This window comes from Calliopsis andreniformis, chromosome 12 (genome assembly GCF_051401765.1).
Source record: "Calliopsis andreniformis isolate RMS-2024a chromosome 12, iyCalAndr_principal, whole genome shotgun sequence".
Taxonomy (NCBI): domain Eukaryota; kingdom Metazoa; phylum Arthropoda; class Insecta; order Hymenoptera; family Andrenidae; genus Calliopsis; species Calliopsis andreniformis.
Window position 1 is genome coordinate 15,989,192 of NC_135073.1, and position 18,411 is coordinate 16,007,602.

General features: G+C 44.3%; 1 protein-coding gene across 1 annotated transcript in view; it reads right to left on the reverse strand.

The window, feature by feature from the left end:
* Msp300 (Muscle-specific protein 300 kDa) overlaps nucleotides 1-18,411 on the reverse strand; it is a 91,618-nt gene that overhangs the window by 42,002 nt on the left and 31,205 nt on the right. Inside the window, 14 exon segments of the mRNA XM_076389959.1 lie at nucleotides 2,390-2,500; nucleotides 2,752-3,114; nucleotides 3,192-3,350; nucleotides 3,808-4,618; nucleotides 10,842-10,993; nucleotides 11,099-11,404; nucleotides 11,641-11,979; nucleotides 12,074-13,318; nucleotides 13,421-14,071; nucleotides 14,332-15,124; nucleotides 15,126-16,339; nucleotides 16,424-17,209; nucleotides 17,291-17,899; nucleotides 17,980-18,343. Of these exon segments, the coding sequence (XP_076246074.1) occupies nucleotides 2,390-2,500; nucleotides 2,752-3,114; nucleotides 3,192-3,350; nucleotides 3,808-4,618; nucleotides 10,842-10,993; nucleotides 11,099-11,404; nucleotides 11,641-11,979; nucleotides 12,074-13,318; nucleotides 13,421-14,071; nucleotides 14,332-15,124; nucleotides 15,126-16,339; nucleotides 16,424-17,209; nucleotides 17,291-17,899; nucleotides 17,980-18,343 (7,903 nt within the window).

Sequence of the window (18,411 nt, forward strand, 5' to 3'; positions counted from 1 at the left end):
GGACTACTGTCATGGATCCAATGGCTCTAGGTCGGGCGTGCCGCGTTGCGCGAGCATCTTCGACCTCTCCGTACGCGCCTGGATCTTGCTTTGCAACCCCTTGATTTTCTCGCGACAGATCTGTCCGCGCGACAAGAAACACGCCGATCGAGCGAGAGGGGACGAGCGTCGAACCAACAGACATTTTTCGACAGATTTTTTTCGTTCATCGATCGAGGCAGGAAGAGAGACAGAGATCCAAGAAACCAAGGGTGAAGAACCAAAAGGGTGGGTGAACCAACGAGGACGCCAGAAGACGACGTTGACCAAAAGCAAGATAAAATGTGATCGAGAGACGAAACGGAAACGTGAACGTGGAGGTGAATGGATCGTTTGAAGGGACGGCGGGAAGAAGGATGCGGCAAACAAAATATCGTAAATCAAATGGCTGATGCGATGGAATAAGAAAAATTGAAAAAAAAAAAAAAATAGAAAGATAGAAAGATAGAGAACACAAGAGCAAAACAAACGGACGCGATAGAGAGAGACTATTAGAGAATGTATCTGATCAGATGTATCTCGGAGCGTTCTGGACTTGTGTTCGCTGCGTCTCTCACAAGTCTCGACGCGCGTATCCGGAGGTCACTTGATTTTCTTGCGTATCTTCCGTTTCCGCGTTCGCCGTGGAACCGCGCCACTGGGTCTCGGTTCCAAAGCGCGAACGCTCGCATTTGTCGCGCAGGTGAGCTCTACTCGTGACGATCAACATCTCGTAATACAGAGAAAGCCTACGGTGATCGTGTGTATACGTGAGAAATTTTTCAATGTGTGTGTGTGTGTATGGTGGAACAGACACTTATATTTGCAAGAGACAGTTGCTGGTTCTTACGTTACGTACTTTGTGCGATGCTACTACGTTCTCCACGTACTTATTCTCTGTGAAAAGTGCGACGCTATAGTCACGATTTAGCCACGGAACCGTCGTGTTCGTCTTTCGTGTACACGCAAAGAATAGACAGTGATAAAGACAGTGACAGACGCCGAGAGAGAAGAAAACGAACACGTGACTTACACAAAAAGAAAACAAGCAAAATCAAGTAATCCCCTCACGGTACAAGAACACGTACAGGTGTCGTTACAAGTAAAACGTACAGGAAGAAAGAAAGTAACAAATAATAGAACTAATTCTAGTGACAGACTTGAAACCAAGACGTGCGTGAGAGTAGACGTGATTGATCTCGGCACGGTAATGGTCAGAAAGATAGAGAAAAAGAAACATGTGAAAACCATAAGTTAGAGCATGATACCAACCAATACCGAGTAACAGATGTACCACCACGATGATAACATGCTTCGCGGAAATGATAACGCGAGGGCTATCGTTTCTTTGCTGTCTGGGCAAAGAGACGATCGATTTCAAACTAATTCACGACTAAATAGGTATAAAGTTACCTTTTAGTTAGACGTTTTTTATATTTTTTAAGCGTGATATATATGTTTTAGCGCGACTGTGTTTAATGTAGGCGAGAAAAGAGAAAGAGACAGACGAAGAGAGAAAAAAAGGAAAGAAGGGTTAATTAGCTTATGGTATCGATTAAATTATCCTTGGTTAGAATTAAGATGCTGGGATAGTGAATCTGAAAGCTTGCGATTGGTAAAGGATTGTGAGTTAGAAAGCCTTAATGGAAGATGTTATAAAGAAATAAATGATGGTTCAAGTTGGGAGTAGAATACATGGGACTTAGGTTTGGACTTAAACTGATGGAAACACCTTGACTTAAACCATGATTGAAGGAAACTACTGTTTCGACCTCTGTCTCTCAGTACAAGTCACATATGAAGTGAATCATCAAAATGTTTCCAATTGTAGGGCAGTTTTTAGAGTTAGTGCATTATTTTCAATGTTCCCTCCAAGTTGCGCATTTCTGTGGCTGCGCAGCAATTCCTGGGCGCTTTTGCGAGTGCCACGACTTCTTAAAGAAGTATTGAAATAAGTAAACCATTTCTTTTTCTCTCCTTAAAGGGAACATTGCATTCCATTGGCTACTTCAACCCCAATTTCTAATAAAAAATTCTCTCTTTGGAGCGAAACAGCCAAAGAATTTTTACTTGCCCTTGTAATAGAAATTAGCTCGGTCGACGGTTAATTGTTAGTCACTTCGAACTGGTTAATGTTAGTGGAGGACAGACATTGTAGTTTACTATTCCCGAGTGCAATACGCGTTCACAAAACAACCCCCGACCATAACTGTACACCCTCTTTAACGGAGGGAAGAAAATTCAATCGCGGTATATATATCCTGGTGGTGGTCTTCAGTTGGTATCGAGCAAAAGATGCAATAAAATCAACTTGCTGCTTTAGCGCGCGCTTGTGCAGGGTGATGAGAGGGTGGGACCAAGGCGAACCTACCTGTTGCTCCTGCAAAGCTTTCTCCTTGTCGCTGGAGAGGTATGTCGGACTGAGCACCGTCCTCAGCTGCTGCTCCACCTGCATGATCTGCTGCCTCAACTGCTGTATCTCCTAGAATTACAAATAAATAGTCTCAGCCATATTCTTTTCGATCCTGCATCGACGATCACCGATCCTTTCCATATCTAAAAAATAAAAAAAAAGAAGCAGAAGAAGACATAAAGATTAAAGCTACTTTTCTCGATAAATATTCTTCCAAATGGACTTTCTTCATTCAGATGGATCAGTGATCGCGACGCAGAAGAATACAGCCATTTTTGAGGGAAGAAAGGAGAAGATCTTGCTATCTTCTGTTCCCTAACCTGTTGATATTGATCAATCTGGGCCAAGCAAGCCTCCAATGACGCGGTCTGCTCTTTCACTTTACTTTGAAGGCTGTCCAACTCGGCTAGCAGTTCATCCACCGTCTCGCCTATTCGACTATCTCCACCAATTCCAGCTCGGAAATGGACCTGCAGCTTCTCCATGGATATACTGATCTTCGTTTTCTGTATGGCGATGTCGCTGAGCATTTTCTCACGCATGCTATGCTGATCTCTCAATGGTTTCTTCTTATTCTGTGGTGACTCGAGGCTCTGTTTCGCCTTCTCGATCCATGTCCTAGCCTCCTTCAATTTCCTCTCGCACTGCTCCCATTCTTCACTCGTCTCTTGCAGCAGAGCGTTCTGAAAGGAACAAGCATCCCTAGTACACCTTACGCACGCCATTTCCCTAACGACTCGATCGAAGAATCGACACTAACCCTTTCCAACAGTTGACCCTCCACCTGTACTTTGGCTTCCTCCGCCTCGAGCAATTTCTCGGGCAAATCGCCCACACTGCAAACCTGACCGATATTCTCGAGTTCTTTGCCCATGTCGCTGAGATTCTTGTTTATCTGCTTGCAGCTTTTCACGGCTGTCTGCAATGCGACGCGGAATGGGTTCTCGGATTAATACTAGATTCGAAGGAGTAGGTGCTGAGCATTTTCGTTTCTTTGATTGAGACTGAGGAAGAGGACTCTGTTTGAGATCTGTTTCTGGATCTTTTGTCATAGATGCCATGGCCAAGTTCGAAGCTTTTACTGTAATAGTAAGAGCTTTCCTAGTGTTTATAGCCTGGGACCATATCTGGGCACTTATCAAGGTAGATCCTCTCCGAGAATTTACTTACAGAAAGCGGTAGGAAGTGGTAGGAATAAGGGTAGCCATCAAAGTGGGCATTATTGTATGCCTCCCACTATCTATGTACATGAGTCCCATCCACGGATCAAAGGATCCAAAAACAAATCCCAACCAATAATGAAACTTCATCTGCCTGTCTCCACCCAAGAAACGAAAAAGACCACCGAAGTCTACCTAACAGCTTCTTCCACCTACCGAATACTCGTGCAGCCTCTGCCTAGCCTGCACGAGGGAGCTAAGCTTCAATGGCTCTACAAGGAACTGTCTTTTCTCTTCAGTCCACGTCTTTACGGCTTCATACAAAGCCAAGAACCTCTGCCAAGCGTCAATGGTATCGGCCACCACTTGCTTCCTCTCGTCCAACCAATTTCTGACTTGGTTCAACTGCTCGGTGACATTGTGAATGGTGCTGTCGATCAGCTGTTTCTCGGTCTCGTCTCTCGTGTTCTCCGCAATGGTACGGCCGTTTCTCGTTAGTCGTTCGAGCTTATCGGTGATAGTGCCCAGCTCGTCTTGCACCTGCCTGAGCTGTTCCTTCAGAGGTCCAGGCTCGATCGATCTGTCCTGAACCTTGAGCTCGGCCTGCCTGATCCACGCCTGGACCTCGTCAAGGTCGGTCAGATAGTCCGACCTGACGGTCCTGGCACGTTTCTGTTCTCTCTGTTTCTCCTCCATTGCCTGCGCAGTCGCCTCGGCGCAGAGCTCCAAGGCTGTCAGGTGTTGGGCAAGATCGCTGGGGACCAGCTGCTGGCTAGCTTGGTACCGCGCCTTAGTGCTTCCTGAGAACTTCTTCGCGGCGTCGAGATCCTCCTCGACGCTCGAGCGTAGCTCGTCCAGCTCCTCCTCGGTCGCGTCCTGGTCGGGGCCGAACACGTAGACGGCTGAGGCGCGGTCGCGCGCCTCGTTCAGTCGTTTTCTCAGCTGCTCGATCTCACGTTCGGCGTCTTCGAACGCCTCCAAGTCCTCGTCCGCCTTCTGGGATTTCTTCTGCAGCGAGTCGACGAGCCTGTAACGACCGTATTCTACTGATTCGACCTCGAGGGGATAGGAGCGTTTCTTTGGCGGTCGAGGGTCATGCTTAAGCCACTTTCGCGGGGCTTTGAATGGGTGACGAAGGTACTCGAATCAGTTCGAGAATTATTCTAGTCTCAAAAATTAGAGAGATTTGTTATGAGGAGTTATAGTAATATTATCGATAATTATCTGTAGTCATTTATCAAGTTCTTGAGAGAGGAATAATATTCGAAAGTGATTCGAAGTAGATGATAACCAAAAGAAAACTTTCCGTGCCCCAGAATGTCAGAACTTCATTCTAAACTTGACCTTAAGCTACCCCTCGCATACTTCAAGATCTTCGACCTCGATAAACGTCCATTAAAACCGCCCACAGAGCTACGTATACCCAGGAAACCGAAATGAAGGCTTCTTTAAAACGATTCCAGCTTAGAAAGTTCAAAACCCCAGCAACTTACGTGTCCAATGCGATCACGAGATGAACAAATTTGACCTACTCTTTTTACTAAATGTGTTTACAGTATCACGGAATACTAACGTCACCGTCAGCAAATCTGGTTACTACTTGACTAACGGAAAAACGATTTGCCCCTTAGGCAGCGTGCTTCTGCACGGCCACTGGGCGTAAAAATAGAATTCAGCATATTTCCTGTACGAACTCCAATAACGCGTGCCAGCCAGCGATCGGTCATGGTGGCGGGTTTAGGGCAAAGGTCGCCGAGGCGAAAGAAGGGACAAAAAGGAGGCGAGTAGTACGCGAATTGATCGGCCTTAAGGAATTGTCCGAGGCAGACCCGCGACAAATTTAGAATCGGAAATGCGTGTCGCTGGTTCGGCGGTGGCTGGCGTCGCTCCAGCCAGAGCGGAGGACGCTTTGGCTAAAAGTAGACGAACCATGTCTGTGTGCGCGTTTCGAGAACTTAGTTGTTGGGATCAAAATTATTCTTTTGCCACGGCTAGTCAAGTCTATTTCTATCATCCCACACTTTCTTCGTGCTTTTCTTCCCTATGGAACTATCGACGGATGGTGCAACGGATTTAGGAACCTATCAGATCGACAGAGATATCGAAATTGTTATTTATCGAGTCGGAAGCTTCTGGCAGACGATGATTGATCGCCAAGAATTTAATCTGCTTGTTTTCCCTTGTTTCATTGTGGCCGAGAGGAACGTTCGAGCGCACTGCCAAGTGTTTTCATAAAGATGACAGCATCACCGCTATAGGTAGACCGAGCCGGATGGAATGTCGCAACGAGACGGCTTTTCGTTTGCATTTGCATTACGTACACGCGAGTGCATCGTGTTTTCGTGGTGTTTCATATTGGACAACAATGACGTCAACGTTCAACTCTCGCAACTTCGATTATTCAATGAATAAAAACGCGATAGGGGGACCGCTGTGAGCTGCTGAGATAAGTTGCGATATCTGAGAATTGGAGGCGTGATTGGAGTATTTCGATCTTGAGTAACATAATTGGCGACAACGGTGGATTATGTAAACGAAATATTTTTTATGGAATTTGAGAGTTTCATTAAGTGGAGTATTTTTAACGTCTCGTATCGGTGATCAAAATTTTAATCAGAAGCTTCGCGAATTTATTTTTCGATGTAACAGTTGAGACAGAAATCAGAGCGAATTCAAAGTAAAGGAAAGGTTCGCGATGTCAATGTCAAGTTTCGTGCAGGTCGCTCGTTTCTTTTCGCGCGATGACATCATCGGTGCTAATAATGAACGGTGCCTAACCCGAGGTACGATCATTGGCCGACCGGTGCAATGTAATCGAGACACGACAGAAATTTAAAAAGCACACTCCCCTCTACATCATCCTCGACATAATATATTCAGCTGTAGTCACTTTCATAAAATGTCTGAGTTATTCGATAACCTTTGCTATAGAATGATATTTCGAACCTAGATTCTCGCTAAAATACCCAACAAGATCACTTAACACATTTCTCGGTAATGAATAATAAAAGAAATGTATGATTATAAAATCTGTTTTGTAACCTTGAGAATAAACTTATTTTTAACAAATTTATCTCAAAAAATATTTTCCTCGATGCTTCCAAAAAGAACACGATAAAATTGAGGCCTTTGTTATTGTCCATCAATTATCTGTGCCGGCAGCGGAAAGCGGAAGCGCTTCACTCCACGTGATGCAATCCTTATGCGGGCATGTGACTCGGCCAAATGTACCCAAGTAACATCACCACGGTAATTCGTCAAGATATTTTCGTAACATCAACTGAAAGATCCACGATTTTGAGGATACATCACCAGTAACACTGAACCTTTATCAATGACTATCTACAGCTATCAGAAGACCGAGCACTGTTCTTTTTCCACTTTGAACATCCAGGCACCTTAGAGATTAAAAAAGAACTCTAGAACAATTTTCATAGATTCTAAACCCTTTCTACTTCTTCCTAGACCACAGCAGGAGTAATATCTACTTATCCACGAGGAAGATCTATCGATGATCGTACCTATCCGAGGGAAATCGGTACTCTCCACGATGTTATCGATTTTTAGACTAATTTCGAGCTTTTTTAAATCCTCTTGTAGCCACGTGGTTCTCTTCTCGTAGTTCGTTTCGCGGTAAAAATCCGAGGGATAAATCGTGTAGATCGGACAAACAGTATGGCGCGGCACGATCAAGCTAAACAGCAGCGTTCGCGGTTCGAAACGTTATTAGAAGGGTGTAATAGCGTTAGCTTTGAATTTTCGTCTTGGCGAGGCGCCGCGACGCATGCGGCTTAGGCTTAAAGGCCGGCCAGGAACGAAAATCGACGACAGTCCGAAAAACGGCGCACGCCGTTCCTAAGAATACCCTTCCCTCTTCTTCGTGGCTGACATGGACCAGAGGCAGAGAAAGAGAGGGCGGGTTCATTGGCTCCGAGGATCTTTGCCATCGAGCCTTTTTTCCGACTCTGCTGTCGGCTAGCTTGGCACTACCTTTCGATATGAGTACTATGCAGATCGGAAAGGTTGCAGCCGATGTTGCAATCTTGCGGACAGGAGCCACCGACTCCCTTCTGGTCAAGCGATTTGTGTTCCTTGTTCTTGCTTCGGTTCGCTCGATTCACAAATTTGGAAACCGAATTTATGAGTTTCAATTTTAAGAGATGGGTGAAGTTAGAGAAAATTGAGAGCAATTGATGGTGGGTGTTTTAGATTTAAGAATCGAGGATTGATCTATTGAAATTTCATCCCCTATTAAAAATTAGAAGACTTGTTTCTCGTATAGGTATCTTTCCCTAAGGATCCTTCTAGCAAATGAATATTTTAATTTACAGAGTCCTGTATTAAATACTGTAACTTGGAAAATATGAGAAATATGAACAACTGACAGCATCACGAAAAAAATACTTCGCCTCTAATAATTGAGAATTGAATCTTTGATACTTATATCATTTTCCACGATACCCTATTGTCACTTCACCGCCAATTGACTAAATCTTCCTCGCGAGTACTCGTTTGATCGCCGACTCAATTTGGAGCAATTCTAACGTGTTCTTAAAGCGCGTTACATTTCACCCACAGAGGCACGTGCACGGAACCACGTTTCTCTGTTCCACCTCAGTATCGATCGGTGATAGAGAGGCTAGTAGAGGTACAAGTCGGTCATAATATTTAAGCCAATAACCGCAGCGCAATCCCACTAACCCGATAAGCGCCAAAATAGCCAGAGACAAATTTCATCGCTACGTACTACCAATCAACATGCCGTTGAGACTAGAGCCGCGTGGACCGCGTCTACGCACTTCGCTTCCTGTCTGCCTTCGAGCCTCTTGCACCTTAATTTATCCAACACTTGGAGACTTTATAATCCTCCACAATAATATAGCACTATCACCGAAACTTTCCGAAGAAAAAAGAAATAATCGCGAATTCACAGACTAGAAGAACAGAGATTGCTACACAACCAAGATCAAACTTTCACTAATCTCTTCAAAAACTCTCGTCCATAATTTTCCCGAATCGAGGTCACAATTTTTCAAAGTCACAAATCTCACGGTAAGAAGAATTATTCGAAGAGTCCACGAAATTAAAATCTGCGTCGATGATACGTTTTGAGGTGCTGTCAGTGTCACGCGAGCGAGCTGTTATCACACGCTGACCGTCTCGAGATACGTTAGCAGGCGAACTGTTTTCAAGAACACGCGGATTATACTCGTAATAAGATGACGTCGCGGCGACGCGTCATACTTTATTTCCAGTGTACCGTGCTGCGTACAAATGGTGACTGGCATGTAACCGGCCGCGAGAATTACGCCATGAAATTCAGGAACGGGCCAAACGTGCCGCCACCGCCGACGCCGCATCGTCCACTTCCACTTTTCTCCGTCAAATCTATATTTAGTGGGAATTCGATCGACGGGCGCGAGGGGAACACCTCTGATTCGTGGTTGCCGCGAGGATATGCACCCCCAAGGGTGAGGAGGACTCGCGCCGCGACGTGCCAGCGGGTCTATCCGGTGTGAAGAGATCCGCGGCCGAGGATCATCGAATCGATGGGAATGCAGAGAATCCTGCTGTTATCTGATGCAGCCTCGATTGATGACCCTCTTCGGGCTGGAAATTATTCGAGAAACGTGTTACGCAATGCTCGAACGGTGTTTACAAACAGCGACCAGTTGGGAATGCGATTTGAGCGATTATCCCTTTCGAAGAGACGAAATCCCTCTGGGGGATTACCTTTCATGTTCTACATGGGTGTATTCTGTAGAATTTTTTGTATGGTTGTAATTATGTGGAATTGAGTAGAGGTGATAGGTAAATGAATTAGAAAAATGTTTTGATTTTTGACATTGAATGTTGACCTCAGATGTTTTGGTTTTCGTAAGTGTGCTATCGGAGGGATATTTTTAGAACTCTGTCACGCTTCAAGGTGCGCTTGCACTTGTTGGACTGTTTCAGTAAAGGTCATTGATTCTGAGATCATATCTTCGTGGTAATAATAAATACTGAGGTCATGACTTTACGTGGAAGATGCATGTTTCTTATGCATATTATCGTGAATGACTGATCTACAATGTAAGACAGCAATTTTAGTTTACCTAGAATCTCAGAAGATCCGATACCTCTTGCCAGGCCAGTTCACTTCATTTCTTAATACATTCAAGACACGGAATACCGCGAGGCGCATGGTACAAAAAAGATTCTCGCAAGGCCTAATTACGTCATGGGACTAATTTGGGTATGATAGAATGCAATAGGACACGTAATGAATGCTAAATCTATGCATGTCGTAATTAGTAAGGAATCTACTCCTGTCGAGAAACCTTGTTAGCTTTTATCCTTTACTCCACTTCTGTCATTTAGTTTCCCTTCGTGTTGCAACCCTAATTCTCTTCGAAATAGATATTACGCCCGATATTTGCATAGTAGACTACTTCTTCTGAATCAAACAAGGAAAACAACGTGCGTAAGATGATGGAATCGTACGATTTGTTGCTCACAAATGAATGATTTTTAAGTAATTTCAATCAGTAATGGCTGAAAATAATAATAGTAATAAAATGACCTGAAAAGAATAGCATGGTAAGAAATAAATTGTACATATGATTGATATATCGATATACGGCGTGAAGAGACCCTGAAACAGAATGAGGGGATGGTAGGAGGAAGCGGATATTACCACCCTTACGAAGAGGATGGTAATATGCATAAGCGGAAACACAGCATGCACATGCGTCGAATTCGCAAACAAGAGCACCGCTTAATTCCTTCGTCGATAATTCCGCGAAATCTTCAGCAGAACTCTAGATGCTTTTTTCCAGGAAAAAACAATAATCGATGAGTAATTCTAAATAATTTAAAAATGAGATTTCAATAGTGGCAACAATAATTCAATGGAATTTCAATGACTCAAATGAGGATAATGTGAATTCGCGAGGTTCTATGACGATTTGTAACAAAAAATTTATGTTTTTAAATAACTGGAAATGTGACGAAATAAAGATACCAAATAATTATTCACTAGAAGAAGCAAGATGACTAAAAGGTCAGATGAACACGTAATTGAACTTGTTGAGGTCTAAATTGAGATGAAGTTTTCTTAGAATTTAAATAATTTATATATCGCGAACTGTAGAATTTAAACCATTTATGATCGAAGCTTTTCCTTCGCTTCGAAGAATCACGACACCAATTCAGTGTCTTCAGCGGTGCTGCAACATTAACAAACAAAAGAAAAATGCATTTCGACTCACGATTCGACGGAATTCTGCAATTTCTCAAGTTTCTCCTCGAACGCATGCGCTGGAGCCTCGGTAAAGGCTGCGAGGTATGCCAGAACAGGTCCTGCGAGAGCTTTCACCTCTTCTGACATTGGTTTCAGTTTCTCTGCTTCTGTCACTAACTCCTACGCACAAAGAAAATGAGAATTTTAATATAACAAAATTTCCGACTAAATAAAATTAACTTTCAGTGACTAAACATTTCTATTTTAATATATATGCAAACTTACACGTAGAGCTTTGATGGTGTCAAGCAAATGCTGTTTCGAACGAATCACTGTGTCCAGAAGCTTACTCTTCTCTTCAATCGCGTTTACTTTGGTTTCAATGACAGACCACTGCGCCTCCAGGTCTTCCCAATGTTTCGCGAGAGCTTCCAAAGCATCTCTGCGCCCTTCCAAACCAGACACAAGCTCTTTCCATTCAGCACCGGTCTCTGATAGCTGCCCTTCTATTATCTTCTTATTATTAATATCAGCCAACCCCAGCACTTCGCGACCGCGTTCGTTCAAGAGATCCAGCTCGAATTGTTGATTCTAAGAGAAAGAAAAAAAATAAACATAAACATGAGTAGAATGTATGTATCAATGCCCTCTACACGACGTGCCATTGATGCAGCAGAAAAGGCTGACTACGAGGCTACTACTAAATAAAAACCTTAACCCTCGACCTTATCTACATTATCGAGTAAACAACTGGTGGTGGAGACTTCCACGTACCCTATAAATTCAATAACATTGCACCCCACCTGATAGCGTGATTATCGACTTACCTGTATGTCATTGAGGGCGTGCGTGATCTTCTGAATGTTAAACTGCAAGCCAGCCAGGGTGGTGACAGGTTCGTCCGTGAACCTGCTTCTCGCGATCACTGCACGAACTCGTTCCAAGGTTTGCGTGTAGTCCCTCCAAGTTTCAGCGCCTTGTTCCAGTCTAGCTCTGTGAGACTTGGCTGTGTTTAAGGTGTTCTTCAATAACTGTGTGTGTTGCTGTTGCTCGGCTCCTAGTTCTTCTTGTTCAGAGGTACTCAGTGAAGGCCAAATTTTGTCGGCTGCTTGTTGGATCTGCTGAGAAACCAGCTCGCGAATCGATGGCTCGCTGCTGAAGTATATCTGAAAGCAAAATTGTTAATTTTTATTTGAAGTATTAACAAATTTGTAAATTTCTTAAATACTAATTTGTTAATTTTTTATGTGAGGGTGTTACCTTGTGTTCTTCCAGGTCACTGAGAATATTTTCGAAGTCGAGTCCATCCTTATCGCTTTCGAGTCTGATCTCTGCCTCGCGAACCCAGCCACGAAGCTTATCAGTGAGGGCAGCATACTCCACTCGCAGCTTCATGTTGCTTTCCAAGTAGTTTCCACGTTCCTCCATTTCCCTTGGCAAAGACGTCAGCAATGACACCGCCTCGCTAAGCATTTCCTTTAGGGATCCAGGCATTCCCTCTTCATAAGGTATAGAGTTCTTCAGATTCCTGATTCTATCCAGGTGCTCATTCACAGCTTCACAGAGTTCATTGTGCTTCTTCAATTCTGCTTCAACACTAGTTGGATCCCTCTCCAAAAGAGGCCTCGATTTCACCTCCTTTTCCTTATCCTCCAACCAGTCGAGGATCTCAGCCAGTTCATTCGCTAGTCTCTTGTGCTCTGCTGCAGCCAGTTCGTGCTGCTCTCTCTGAGTTTCCACGGCTCTTCTTAAACCTTGCAATTGCTGTTTCAAAGACTGCAGCTGCTCTGTGATATTATTTCTGTCGACTGTCGAACCCTCTGCTGCAATCTGTTGGCCCTTGTCAGTTGCACTAGCCAGAGTAGCCTCGCATTCCTGGATCTTCAGAATCGCATCGTCGTACCTCTTGATCTTCTCTTCTGTAGTCTGACCAGAGTTTTCGATATCCCTGACTATCTCTGTGTACTTGGCAATGAAGGTAGTGATTTCTGTAATCAGAGCGATGAATTGCTGCCGCAGCAAAAGTAGCTGACGAAGTTTCGCTATCTGTGACTCGATGGCCTTTATAAGATCGTCTTGCTGAGTCAGTACGCCATGAAGATCGGCCACATTGACGGAACCCAAGTCTGACAGTTTCGCCTTGTTCGCCTTCAGATCGTTCAGGATCCTCTCGTAGGCATCTAACATGGCCTCGACATCTTCCACTCGGGATCCAATGGGTTTGTTAAGCTCGTGGAGTTCCTTTTGTACGTCTGTCATGTACTGTACTGCCTCGGCGACTCGCGCTAAGGATTCTTCGGCTTCATCAATGTTCTTTTGAAGAGCAAGGGCCCTCTCGTTGATAATGCCAGCCACTCTTCCGTGTGCCTCTTTCATGTTCTGCAGCTGCTCGTTTAACTCGAGCTTGTCAGCGTCACTTACAGTGGGCAAGATGGACTTTCCTTGTTGGAGAATCTTCTCGATGTCGTCTGCGTATTCTTTCGCCTCCTTTTTCAATCGGTCATACTAGAAAAAAATGTGAAACATGAAGTACGATATTACAGTAAATTTTAGGTAAATATATTCTTAAATTAGAAATAAAAATTTGAGAATCCAAATAAGTTATACCTTGGCAAGTTGCTCTCTCAGAATATCAATACTGGACGTCCGCAGATCTGAAGATGTAGCCACTTCAGCTTCGTTGATCCATCTTTGACACTTGTCAATTTCACTCTCGAACGCCTTTCTTCCCTGAAGAAGATCTGCCAGTGCTGCTTGCTTTTCTTTAGCCTCGTCCTTCAACTCTTCGTAATCTTTATTCAATTCTTCTAGGATAGCATCCAATCTCGCACGATCTTCATCACTGCACTCCTTTAGTAAATTGTGTCCTTGCTTCAGAATGTCATTGAGGTCCTTCTCATTGAAGCTGTCGATATCTGATTCCAATTCACCGTGTTGTGCAATGTCGTGCTCAACTTTGGCAGCTTTCAGGGGCAGGTATCCACTCAGTTTCTTCAAGTTGTTACTGGTAGATTTGATCCATGCCCGAGCACGTTCGAGATCGCCTTCGAACTTACGACGAGCATCTGCCGCAGCTGTAGCATTGGAAATTCCTTCTGTGAGTATTGCACAGAGTTCCTTTTGTTCTGTGCGTAGAGCTTTAGTGTCGTTTTCTAGTTGCTGCTGTTCATTGGCTTCCAGTTCGTTCTGCATGTTTCCAACTCGTTTCTCCAATGTGTCGATCACCATCTGTTTACCTTCTGCTTCTTTTAACATCGCCTGAAATGGAAATATAATGTTAGGATTTCCGAGTTAGTGATCGCTAAAGATACGTCTAAAACGCGTGACATGTGTCTGACCCGCCTTATTCTACTGATACCACTGCGTCTGACTTGACTACCTGTAAGCAGTAGAATGAGTCCTCCAAGTCAGACACATTTCTTGGAAACTTCAGGCGTTTCTTTTTAATATGACTAACATCTATGGTAAAGCAGTCTGTGTTTACAAATTAAAAGAGAAGTAAAAGATATTATCAGTACCTTCAAAGCAAGGAGTCTCTCTTCCGCCTGTTTGCTGTCATACCCAACAGGCTCAGACAACTGCGCCTGCTGTTTCTTCAGCTGTATCCAGTCTCGATTTTCGTCTATCTCTTGCTTGGTCGCCTCAATACCTTGAGCAGTCATGTCCAACACTTGTGCCTTCCTCTGCAGCTTCTTAGCAATATCAGCGTACCTTCTCTCCACCGACTTAATCTGTTCCTCTATTTGCTGAGAATCCAAATTACTCACGGAGTCCATTACCTGATCACCCATGCTCTTGACCTCGTTCAATTTACCAGGTCCCTGAGATTCGAAGTCTGCTGTGATCTCCTTGACATTCGCTATCTTCTGTGCAATTGTCTGACCATTGCCCTTTTCGATTACATCGACCTTCTTAGACAGAGTATCCAACCACGACTGAATGCTCTGCACCTGGGATCGATACTTCTGAATAAACTCTTGGGCAGCTTGTTTGCCAGCTATAGCTTCTGTCAGCTCTGCTTCCAGCTTGTCTAAACCTTCCTCGATGTCCTTATCATCGTCATGAAGTGAGAGTTCTGTCATGGCATGAGTTCGACGCTCTCCCACGCTTCCAAGGAGATCGTTCATCGTTTGCAGCTCAGCGTGAGCTGCCTCAGCTCGCAGTTTCGCTGGTCGAGACTTCCACTCGGCGCAGAGGGCACGTTGCTGGTTGATCCAGGCTCGAAGAGCGTTCTTCTGGCGAGTTTGCTCTTCTAGTTCGTTCACTGCCTTTGTTACGTTCATTAGGTGTCCCTGTGCCTGTGAATAAAAAACGAAAATGGTTTAGAGCAGGTAGGAGATTTATATTAGCGTATGTATAACATACCTGATCAATGAGTTCCTCAAGTTTAGTTCGGACCTCGACCTCCCTTGCTGGGATCTGCACAGGTGGGGCATCCAGAGGACTTCCTGGTCTAGAGACACAAGCTACCGCTGCTTCACACGCTTCCACAGCTAAGGCCAATCGAGTTTTCTCTGTCTGCAATTTATTATGCAATGTTCTTGCATTTTCGAATCTCTCTTTCGCCTGCTCAAGAGTATCCATAGGTGCTTCCATCTCTTGCGCGATCTCTGGCTCATACATGTCTAAATTCTTCATGATACTCTCAAGTGTGTTTTCATATTCCTGGAATTTCACTAAAGATTCTGCCAATCGTTTCTTGATCTGCACCGCAGTGTTCAACAGAGAATTATAGCTTTCTTGCACATTTTGCAGCTGCGTCTCAATGACAGTCTTGATCTCTGGGTTCACTGCCACGTAGCGACCGATCTGTCCATTGCCTTTGAGCTTTAGGTCGTCCAATACACTTGTGTAATTTTCAATCTCTGTGAGCAGATTCTCGTGTTGCTTGATCTGAGCAACTGTCTGTTCCTTGTTGGTGATGTAGAGGGAATTGTGGGCCATAAGTTGGAAGGATATTTGCAGCAGCCATTTTTCGGTCTCCTGCAGAGCTGCGTGGTAGGCGTTGTACTCTTGCATCTCGTTCTCAATGAGCTTCTTTCTCTCTTCCACACGATCGCTCAATTTCTGCCAGCGCTTCAGCAAGCCTTTCGTCTGATCCAGAGGAGTGCTTTTCTTCGCCAGTTTGGATAGTTCACTGGCTTCTTCCATCAGATGATCTAGCTCGGTCTTCTTGCCTCTAACTTCCTCTTGAATATGCTTATAGCGTTCTAACATCGTCTTCATATCACCGAATTCTCCTTTTGTGTCTGGCAGTTCTTTAATACTCTTCTCTGTCTCTTCTAGCCAAAGCTTAAGCTTCTCATGAGCCTCTGCGTGATCGTCCCAGCGATTCAGGAGAGACTTCAGCTGAGCCTGAACGGTATTCAGATCAATGCTGAGCTGCTCCCAGCTGGAACGAAGTCCAGCCATGTCTGACCTCAGTTGCTCCTGTTGCTCTGGCACTGCCGTATCAATGGCTTTTGTGAAGGCGTTCTGCAGGGTTGAGAGCAAGTGCTGACCCTCGGTAATTCGTGTCGCTACAATCTGGTAAAGAAAATAATTAATCTTTTTAGACCTAGGGCGAAAAGAAGAATGACTGAAAACGTAAGAGAAATGATAAAAGCTTACTTTAATGGTTTCCAGTTTATCCTTTGCCCATTCTGCGTCCCCAACACCCATGCAATCTTGCACAGACCCTCTAGCAATGCGCAGCCAGTCCTCCATTTCCTTCTTTGCTTTTAAGAACTCTGTGTGATCTGATAAATTCTTCTCCACCCTCGAAACAAGACCTTGCATATCTGTCAGTAAAGATGTATACGCTGACTGTAACTGCACTGTCTTATCGCGGGCCCAGCTGCAAGCACTCATCTCCAACAAAGCTTCACACTTGTCATTCAGATCTTCAAGAACAGGCTTCTGCTGGATAGCCTCTTCCACCAGGCTCTTGCAACGCACCAAGTCCTCAGGAGTCTTGTTCTCTTTCTGCTGCTCATCGTTCACCTTCTTCTGGAAGTGATCTATCCATCTCTTCATGCTATCCAACGCAGCAGTGAATTGGGACCAGCTGGAAATGCAGTTCGACAGAGTCTTTTGAGACTCGTGGCATTGTGCTTGCAAGGACTTCCAGTTGGCTTGCAACTGTTTAACATCTTGCTTGATGGCTTCTTGGCCTTCTGGACCAGTGCTGGCGATCACGGCGTCGCTGAGTTGGATCACTTTAGAGATCAGAGTCTCTCCTCTGGGTAGAGAGGCGATGATTTGGTTGACCTTGTTCTCCCTCTCGATGATTCGATCCTTTTCACCGTGAGTGTCACAGTGTTGCTGAAGTTCTTGTTTCGTGTGGCGAACCCAATCGGCTGCCTCGTTGTGTGCTTGCTGGAACTTCTCGTGATCGTTCACTTGTTCCTCTAGATTCTGTGAATTGATTAACAAAAAAATGCACAGAATGATTAAAACAATTGTAATAGGTATCTACAGAAATTAGAAAATACTCACTCGTATCTTGTCAGTGATAAGTTTATTCAATTCTTCATACTTCGCAAAGGTGGACTGATAAGGACCAATAGGAATGCTTGAGTCCTCAGCAAGACGAGCTTTCAGACGATCCACAGTCTCGCCATGTCCTTGGATATCCCTGTGCACAGTTTTATATTTTTCTAGGACTGCACGTTTTTCACTTAAGTCATTCTTGTACATTTCCCCTGGCTGAATCTTCCCTTCGATCTCCTCGATCCAGTCTGTAGTGAGTCGATGAATCTTGTTGAGTTCCTCCAACGCACTGGCTCTTGCAGAAAGCTTCTGTCTTATATCCTCCACATTCACCAAGAGCTTTTCAAACTCTGTCTTCAGATTCTCCGTATCCTCCTGAATCTTGGCAGCTCCATTCTGCTCAGTGTTCATGATCACCTTTTCCTTTAACTCAAGAGCATAGCGCAGCTTGTTCTGACCTTGCTCCAGGGTCTGTCTGATGGCCTTGCAAGTATGCAATTTGTTATTCACTTCAGCAAGAGTGCTTGGTATCTCTTTGCACTCGCCCAACTTGTCGCGTGTTCGCTCGATCCAGTCTTGACACTCTTGATATAAGGTATTGTGTTGTTGGTGTTCCTAAAATTGAAGAAGGTACACAGTGTTAGTCATTAAAGTAGAATTGTAAGATATGCTAGGTCAAAGTTCACGACAGGTACCTGATAATGGAGTTCCAGGCGTCTCATGATCTCCTTCGCCAAGGATAGGAGCGCATTATACTTTGTAGTCAACTGGGTGATCGCGTTAGAGATCCTAGTGTCAGCACAGGTCTCTAGCAACATCTGAGCTTTCATATTCAAACGATCTAATTCTTTCTGCCAGTCGAATAGCGTCTGCAGGTGAATTTGGAATTGCTCCAGCACGTTCTTCTTTTCTTCTAAACTATCCTGCAGTTTGTTGAACGACTGTACCAGCTGTTCCGTCTGTGTGAGCCACTCGGTAGCTTCCGAGAATTGATCTTCGTACTCGGTCCATTTCACTATTCCAATCTCCAGCAAACTCTTCGTGTTGTTCAGTGAGTCCCTAAAGAAATAATATTCATTAACAAAATTATTGTTAATCAATAACAAAGTGTAGCTTTGAGTATACTT